General features: G+C 34.0%; 1 protein-coding gene across 1 annotated transcript; it reads right to left on the bottom strand.

The window, feature by feature from the left end:
• On the bottom strand, nucleotides 1-8,072 carry LOC128237528 (uncharacterized). The gene is made up of 7 exons (XM_052953114.1): nucleotides 7,868-8,072; nucleotides 6,336-6,494; nucleotides 3,700-3,825; nucleotides 3,339-3,551; nucleotides 2,875-3,022; nucleotides 1,467-1,690; nucleotides 1-1,109 (listed from the first exon to the last, which is right to left on the bottom strand). The coding sequence occupies exons 1-7, from the start codon at nucleotides 7,941-7,943 to the stop codon at nucleotides 727-729; spliced, it is 1,329 nt and encodes a 442-aa protein (XP_052809074.1). The 5' UTR covers nucleotides 7,944-8,072; the 3' UTR covers nucleotides 1-726.
• Nucleotides 8,073-9,757: the final 1,685 nt, after the last annotated feature.

Raw genomic sequence — 9,757 nt, 5'->3', positions numbered from 1 at the left:
CAACTTAATAAAGATATTTTCATTATTAACAAAAAAAATATGTTTGCTCTTATTTTACTGTTTTTTATTCTATATAAGGATCAAAAACCGTCCCTCAAATGCTAAAAAATCGACTCTAGTTATAATTATGTAAAAATGTTTGTATTAATTTAATTTTTGGTCTTTCGGGATACTGAAATACGCCTCAACATCTCTTGAAAACGAATACATTATCACGAAACGTCTACAGTGTTGCACTTATCATTTCTCTCTAAGAATAATCTCAGTCAAACCTAGGCTATCGTTTTCATACCTTTTTGTTGTGCGTGCTTTCTAAATATCTCTCTTCCAGAATGTATTCAATATCATAATAGAATGCGCAACTTCTATCCCCAGACACTGTGTGTCGTTCACATTTCTTATTATTTAAGTTTACAAAATATGTCATTCATCATTTTCTATCTTTGTTCTTTATGAAGAATCATCATTTTATTTGAATAATAATCAACTGTCTCTAAAGTAGTTAAGATAATTTCAATAATAAATTGAACAGAAATATAACGATGATATTACAAACATGTTAACACTTAATACTATCGATTTACTAAAGAACGAATTATTAAAGTAAAACTACACTCCAAATTCTAGTGTTCTGTTTTATGTACAAACATACCAGTATAAAGGTAATGGAAAATATTGATATCTCCGATATTTCAAACCATTCCGAAGGCCACTTGAATTCATCATCTATGTATGCACGTTGTAATTACGAGGCGAAGCCATCACATAATCATAGGATGGAGGCTCAGACAAGAGTTGGTAGTGCACTTGCATTGTGTATCCATCGTTGGAGGGTAAGAAGCATATCTCCGAATAAGGCGGAGGTGGGTCGTCGGGTTTTGGATGTGTTCCATCACTCTGCAGGGGATTTGTAGTGATGATAGTGTTTGCATTGGTTTCCACGTTATATTGTGTTTCACTGATTTGCTGTCCTGTCGTGACCTTCGAACATATTTTATAACGATACCAACAAAATCCACAGCAACAGAGACTGATAGAGAACATTCCTGCAGCTATCGAACTGCATACAATAATCAAAGTCTTGTTATTCGTATGATTCCCAAGTATATCTAAAACAAGCAACAGCATAGTGGTTAGAAGTGTTGCGAAGTAAATCAAACATTAACTGACTGTAAATATAAAATTTATTTATAAGAGAATACACTCTTTTACAATCTCAAAAGAAATAATAAAAATGTGATTGTTCCAAATTTCTACGTGATCATTTTGGACAATCATCAAATCAATAGCAATAGATATAGATTCAAGCTTACCGATAAGGTCATAAATGGATTGCTCACGAACAACCCATTAGTTAACCTTGCTTGAAAGCAAAACAAGAGGCCTTAATATAAATGAAAGTGAGACAAAACCCCACACGAGACATGAAAACCAGTGTAAAGTGTTATCAATGAGTATTGGATTACCTCCTCGTAAAGAAGCCGTTGTTGCCGTTGTAGCCGTTGTGACTGTCTCATTATTGCAGGAAACTCCAACATCCTCAGAATGAGTGCAGGCGTTTAGAACATCCGAACGTCCACACTCTTCAAGCCTGCTTTCAGACCCATTACATGTAACACCAATTAACCATATCGGCTGAGCCTCAAAGCCACGCTGGTACACAGTCAAATTCAGTGTCTGTGCATTATTCCTGCAAAGAAACGAGTAATATCATGATGAATCATTATCATTATATCATTATATATATATACATATATATATATAGGGAAAGTAATAACGTGATCGATGTGTACCCATCCCTCTCCCATCCCTTGTTGTAAAGACTTCATGCCGCTGAAAATTAAGCTTATGTTTTTCGTAGGAAAGGTATGAAAAACAACGGAATGTAGAGGGTGTTGGAGTTATTTGTGCTAACTTGATTTAAAGTTATACCCTGTTCCGATATTTAATTCTGTTGCGCATATAATTATTTGTCACGATCATGTGAGTTTTAGATTCATCTCAGTTCTTGTATCGATGAACTTTATAGAATCATTTTGATCATAGACTTAAAAAAGTCTCGACAGAATCGATGTAGACAGTAAATTAACACAATATTGCTAGAAAATACCCTTTTGCTGTCAGGGAATCTGGAAAAACGTGATTGTTCAATTCAATTTGTTTGTGTTATCTATTGAGGCAACCCCATTTGAAGATAACTTACCATTCTCTTCCTCGAATGTCACGAAGGATCTTTACCTATGTACTTGTAGCACTGATCGATTGCATTTTGGTCATTTTTCATTACAGTGAATTTACTGTTAAAAAGTTGATTGCTACCGTGTACGAAAAGAGCTCACCTTCAATCATTACTGTTGTATGAACGTTTATAAATAACTTGTTTCCACTATTGTCAACGTTTTGAAATGTATTCAAGCATAAGCTTGACACTAAGCATACAAGCATAGGATGGGCACTATGTATGCATGCATAGGTTGGACATTATATGTGAAAGTATGGATTGGACACTATATATATGTAAGAATAGGTTGGGCATTATGATTGCAAGCACAACTTAGCTTAAATGTATGCCTGCATATGCTGGACTCTATGCTGACTTGGCTGGATTGTTTGCAAGTGCATCTCCTTCACTTTGGCCCATTAATATACTATATCAACATTTATTAATAACAATGAATCGATGAATCTTTAAATCCTTGTGAGAATGACTTTTAAACTCAGCAAGGAAAATACTGTTGTTCTGTTAAACCTAACAATGTAATAGTCTTGTTTATATATATTGGAACAGCTTGACAACCAAGTATGTCACGATTGTATATGTAGTTTTCATTTAATAAATGTGGTTTTAATTTATCAATAAAATAGTTTTCTTACGTAACAAATCCTAACATTCTGCAAACAACCGCGGCAAAGAAAATATCGGCTGGGTCCACACAAACAGTCCCCCACCGACTATTTATTAACACTTCGACTCGCCCGGACATAGGTGTAGGACCGTCTACAAGTTGTATATTTTGAATAACTGAAACGATATGCGAAAATAAAAATGTTTTGTTACTGACATTTTCGAGTATGAATATTTAACATTGGATATGACAGTGATGGGGCACGCTAACAAGAAGTTAGCTATGAACTTATTTTAAGGCGAAAAGCTCAAAGTCAATTAATCAGAGACACACATTACAAAACAATAATGCAAGTATAACAATATGGTTATCAATTATGTTAGAGATCTGAACGCTCAACGCAACGGAGTGTTAAACACACCGAAGAAGTTAATTGAAAAACGAATATAACATGGCCTATATGCATGAAACTGTAACATGGTAAATACTTACAGTTGATATGATTAACAGCAATATCATCTACTGCAACTTTATTGTTGTTGACATCTTGGGAGAACGCTCTTTCGGCATCAAATGTTACCCAAAATGGCGATTCTATTCCGAAAACATTAATTTGCTGATATACCCACGTGTCTCTCTTCATTTTATTAGATTTCCAGAATAGATGATACTTATCTGATGTATGCAGGAACACTCTAAAATTTCCTGAAAATAATATTTATAATTATTTGTGGTATTTATCCGGATCATAATTGTTTTTTAAGCAAATAGCCATGGAGATCATTGAAATACATCGTCGGAATTAAATGATGAGTATTATGGTCATTAACTACTATTCAATACATTCTTGTACCGGCATCGGTGTTTATAAAAGCTTGAAATGAGATAACAACAGGTGTCTTGATCATCAGTGCTTGTCTCAACATTGCTCTGTGTCCGGCCGAGTGCGGTCCAAATGATTCAATATACGCACAATTATCTGGAAAAGACAATACTTTACCAGTTTGTTATGAACGTACACGTGTATGGTTGCAGAATGATTTAAAACCGTATACTCCGCAAATCTAGTTCCAAACGAATACCACATTCATGAGAGGTGTATGAATTTCAAGCAACTATCATTTTAAAATCTAAAGAAACGAAATGGTACAACAATATACTAGCTCTCTTTGAATCCAAGAACGAGAAAGTAGGACTATGGAAGTTTAAAATTGGTTATGGTTAAAACATCTGTCTACAAGGAATTGGAATACATCTGGGATTAATATGTGTCGAATTTGTCATGCTACTTTGTCACATGAAAGAGCACTCTGCTGCTAAGAAATAACATTCTTGGTTAGCTGTATTCAAAATTGTGTTGGAGACACCTCGTAAGTGTTAGGCTAGGTTGGCACAGTCAGTACAGCGTCGTGTAAGTGTATCGGCGATCGTGCTATCGTGCCCAGTTCCAACCGCAGTTTTCTTCCCATGTTATCTCTACCTCTTAGATCGATTTTCCATGCATGGATTTTCCTATTAGGCAGGCGAGTGATTTAAAAATTGACAATTTGACAGGCGAGTGATTTAAAAATTGACAATTTGACTAATTTAGTCCCTATTTGAAATTGTGTTTTGTAAAACGCACTCTTTTGCAGTTTTGGCCAATCGACCTATCCTAACTGTCCAATTCGAGCGCTTCGGTCCGTAGTATATATGATATATTGCGAAACATTTTACAGTTTATACACAAACCCAGTTTTTATATAGTATATATGCATTGTGATGTTTGTGGAGTTTTGTGCTGTTGTTCCATGTTTATTGTTTGTATTTTTATTTGCTTTTGTGTTTTATGTCTTTGGCGTTTACCCTGTGCCATTAAACGGGGTTTATGTTTAAACATTTGGCTACTGAGCTTGTTTCTGTAGTTTTTCACATATGTTTTATTATAGCAACGTTTAAATTGAGATAGTTTTGCAATAGTGTTCCCTTAAAGTTGTTGTAACTGCAGGCGGTTCGTAGATACAGTGTCTAGAAGAATTAGAAAATCAACAAGAACATCCTTTTACAGATTTGAGATTGAACTATTGAAACTGGTCTAACATACCAAGTAATAGAGGCTCTGCAGTAAATGTTATAAACTAGGTGACGAGTAACACTTCCTATTTTTGTCACTTTTATTTTGTATAATTGCATTCTTTAAATGGACTAGACACTATATCTTTGGGGGAAAAAAGTAAATTGTCAAGGACTTACATAAAATTGACAACATTGCGTAAAACGCATTGAATGTTGCTTATTAAAAGGACTATACACCAGATTGGCACCGAAAAGTTTTTCTGTAACCAAACTCAGAACAGTTATTTAATAAAATGTTTTACTCTTTGATGTCATAATTGTAAAAATGTTTTACCAAAATGTAAAAAACAATCGAGTCGGAGACCAGGTTCGAGCCGTTGTCGCCAAAATTGAAGTCCATTGTTGTATCCACTGTGCTTCGAAGGTTTATCCTAAACGTTTGGAATATTTAAGCTAAATGTCTAACTTGGTTATACCACCTGATAACATTGACTAGCCAATCACGCTTAAGAATGAATTCTACTAGGTATATATACCTAATAATCTTTTTTATTGGAAAAATACGAAAAAACTGCGAAAAATAACTTATTGTTAACTATGTGGTACTTCAGTTGGTAAGTTTCACTGCATTGTACACATCGATATCAAGTTTATCTCAGTGTTTTGACAATTTTCTCTTTTTTTTTCGCTATTTCATTATACGGTGTATAGCCCCTTTAATGTATCACATCGCTTACGAGACATGCACCTTTTGCATTTTGGGGGCTTTTCCAATTCGAAATTTACTAGGTTTGTCTACCACGTAAATTCCAGTAAAATTTTAAAAAAGCGTCGGCATATTTATCTGAACTCATCACTTGACTTTCACATGCTAAGTATACACACTTCATGGCTTCCCGGAAGAACAGAAAATGGAAGGAATCGGAAAATGTTGCGAAACAACGAAGACACAGAGCCCGACAGATCAACATCGGTGATGAAATTGATCAATAGAAGCTTTTAAAAGAGGTTGACTCTGCTGAGAATGACAGCGAGTTGCTAAAATACTTATTGTCAGCTCAGTGTTCACTATTGTTAAACGGAGAAACGGCTGACAGGGCGACATAGTGGTTGCGTTTATTGTTTTAATCTTAAAATGATGTATTACCGACCCCCATTAACGAATCGGGGCTTGTTGTAAGAAATTACTGTATTTGACCATTTGGGGACAATCTGGTATCAAGTCCACTTAATAAATATGAATTATTAATCATGATAATTCTTTTTTATTTGTAACATGTTAAACTGTATCTTATTCTTTTTACCCATATCAAAGTGTAATCACTTAATTGTTATTTTAATTTTATTTGATTCAATGGTCTGTTTTTATCATGGGTCATCCTTAATCAAAGAAATAACTTGTTTATGCATAATAATATGCTTTGAATAAATGACCTGTAGTATTTTGTTGTTGAGAGACGCTTGTTCCAATTCCATTTTCGTTCATGTTCGTGTGTATAAAATGACTACAATCTCCAAAGCTCCAGTCAATGTCATCTTCTTCCAGGACATTCCTCCACCCACATGTGCCCGCTTCGAATGAGCATATGTCGGCTGTCAATGAAATAAAAGTATTATCAATCACTGTTGGTAACAGATCTTTAATTTAAAGGTGATAAGTGAAGTCATATAATTAGTTTTATATAAACACACATAAACAAAAGTAGAGTGTCGCCTGCAGAAGCGAAGCCGTGACCTCCAGGGGCGCAGTCGGACAAAATGATGCATCAATTACACCATAGTGGACATTTGCTTTCGATGAGCATTTGTAACGTATGACAAAAGTTACACTCATGGCAAAATATGGCAACATTAAAACGCCCATTATAGGGTTTACAAGGGTTGTTTTGGTTGAAATCAGCATACATTTGAACAACATGTTTGTCAGCTGGTAATATCTCTATGTAGTACAGTACTGAGAAGGTCAAAAGAGGCCAAATACAACCTCATATTCATTGCTTTATTCGTCAATGTGAACAGATATTATCTTCAGGTTAAGGAATCACGTGACTGAAATGAGTTATTGGCCAAACTTTCAGTGTTTCCGTTCTACAAAATTCAGTCGAGTTGATTTTTTGGCCAAGGATTGCATCATTAAAATACAAGCATTTACAAGTGTAAAAGAAGGAAATAGAATAAACTTCAATATGCTAAGATATTTGTCCTATGTTTTGTCCAAAAGTGTTTTAGAAATTAACGTCAGTTTCTTGTTTGTTTGTGGTTTTGACCCGTGAAGACTCGTGTGAGAACCCCTTTAAGTCACGTGATTCCTTACACTGTACTTTAGATAACCTTCAAATGAATTGTTTAACTGTTCAGACACTAAGGTTAGCCTAGCTCCCGGACAACGTAAAGAAAGTTGGAAATGTAATTGATAAGAAGCAAGCATCAGTAGGTAACTTGAGATATCCCTGTTTAAAAGGCTTGTACAAGTTTTACTAAATAACCGTTGGCATTAAATCGTGAGTCTTTTAAGAAAAAACAACACTGTATTTTTTTTCTCCAATTGTAGATGTTAACTATGTGAATAAATATACCGTTTCATTGGTAGTCGAATATGGTCGTAGTGAGTTACAAAGTGATATAATTTGCAAATGAAATTTCGAATTATAGGATACCATGAAGAAGTTTATGAAATAAATAACATTTATGCACGTTAAAATTATATTAGAATTATCTGTGAACCACACAAAAATCTGAAAATGATCTAATAACTAATGCAATTCTTTGATGCACAATCATTAGCCTAGCCTTTGTTTGGTAATCTGGCTGCCGGACAGTGATCGGTTGAACGATGTCGTAGAATTCCATGCCCGTTATCTACGCGGAGCCAAACGTTTATACTCGGTAACACCGGTAAACAATTGTCTGTTGACATGTAATGCACAATGAATCATGTTTTTAAAAACAAAGGCGTTTATACTAACCTTTACTATATTTTGTTGAACTCAGTATTAACACAATCCATAATGGAGTTAAACAGTTATTATATGAATTATCCATTCTTTAAATCCCATGTAATAAAATTGTGAGGCAAATCTATATAGAAGCTCATATCTAAATTTAAACTCGGATGAATAAACACATTTGATAAATTTATCTTCCTGATAGTTTATTCGATTCACACAAATGAATTTATTTTGAATAAGTAATCTGATACCCAATGATTCACACAAATAATGCATTCATTATACTGCATATAAAGGTAACCTGTGATATACTCGCTGGTAGTTGTAAACAACGCAAAAATCTGAATAAATCATACACCTTTGGGTGCCGATAATTCATTTTTTTTTAAAGATTGTAGTTGGCGTTAATATTAACCTACCAATATTTGTTTGTCGCTCTTCTTACTGCTAAACCGTCGTTCAGTTCGAAACCCATACTAGGTGAATGTTTTTACAGGTAAAATGATATTCAATAAAACTCAGTTTTGTTTTGATGAGCTGTTCCAAGAATTGGACAAATGCAGAGAAACTGGAAAAGGGGAAATCTGCTGACTTTTGTAAAAATATACTTACCCGAGCATTTTGAAGAGTGTAAAGAAAAATGGACATATTTTTCCTAAATTTGTATTTTAAACAGATTCAGATACCTTTTGAGATCTATGTTTTGAGGATTATTTTCTTAGATGATATATACCAATAATAAAACTTCAACTACTTAATACATTTGATCAGCATTAACAATTGATGATTGTAAGAATGTTCCGATATGTGAATGAGTAAATAAAGCAAGTCAAGACTGTCATATCCATAATTATATTCCCACATTAAGAACACGACCAATATCTCAGACATTGATCTAGCATTTTGGTTCAATGTTTTGGATAGTAATCAAGCAAGTATCCTTCACGCATCTAAAATAGCATTGTTAAGTATATAAAACTTTGGATAGGAATTCATTTTTTTCTGAATGTTCAGTTTTGACCAATTTTTGGCAGCTAATTAAGATTAATTAATATATGTGAAAATTCTTCCAGCATGCTTTAGAATGTGATATATGCGAAATATGTACGGAACAGGGATATTACTCCCTGCTGTCGTATAAGTCAAGGTATTCGATATTGCATAGGTTTCAGACAATAACTGCATCATATTCTTGAACAGTGTTTTCATTAGTTACTCTGAATTGTATTTAGATAGAGTCGCGATCCCTAATCACAAAAGTACTTGGGGTTTACCTATTAGTTTATTATTGTTTGTTTTAATATTAAGTTTCCTCAAGTCAATGCAGACTTTGATAAGATTTACCATTTACGTTTTTACACAATTCGGGATTGTTGGGATAATAGTGAGGTTGTGCACACAAATTGGTTTAAACCCCCAGTAAATTTACATTTTACTGGCCGTTCCAAGGCGGCAACTAACAATCCTTGATAAACATACCTAGTTTTTAATATAGAATATATGTACTGTGCTATTTTGTGGAGTTTTGTGCTGTTGTTCCATGTTTCTGGTGTGTGAGTGTTTGTTTTTGTGTTCTATGTGTTTGGCGATTACCCTGTGCCATTAAACAGGGTTTATGTTTACACTCTCGACTACTGAGCTTGTTTCTGTAGTTTTTCATATATATATTAAAAAGATAAATTAGCATTCTTTCATTATTTTGATACAAAATATTTGGTCAAATAGGATTTTACATTTTAAGTATTAAGCAGTGATGCTGATCAACATAACGCACAAGATAATGAAAGAGTAAAACATTAGAAATTATTAAATTAAAGTCGTGCTATGCAATTCTGTGATGTGGGAAATGAGTTGAGCTTAGGATATAACATATGACTTCAGAATTGAGAGATATTGAGGGGAATCGGG

The sequence above is a fragment of the Mya arenaria genome, chromosome 6 (assembly GCF_026914265.1).
Source record: "Mya arenaria isolate MELC-2E11 chromosome 6, ASM2691426v1".
NCBI classification, from domain to species: domain Eukaryota; kingdom Metazoa; phylum Mollusca; class Bivalvia; order Myida; family Myidae; genus Mya; species Mya arenaria.
Note: the sequence above shows the minus strand (reverse complement) of the source record. Positions and strands in the feature narration are given on the sequence as shown.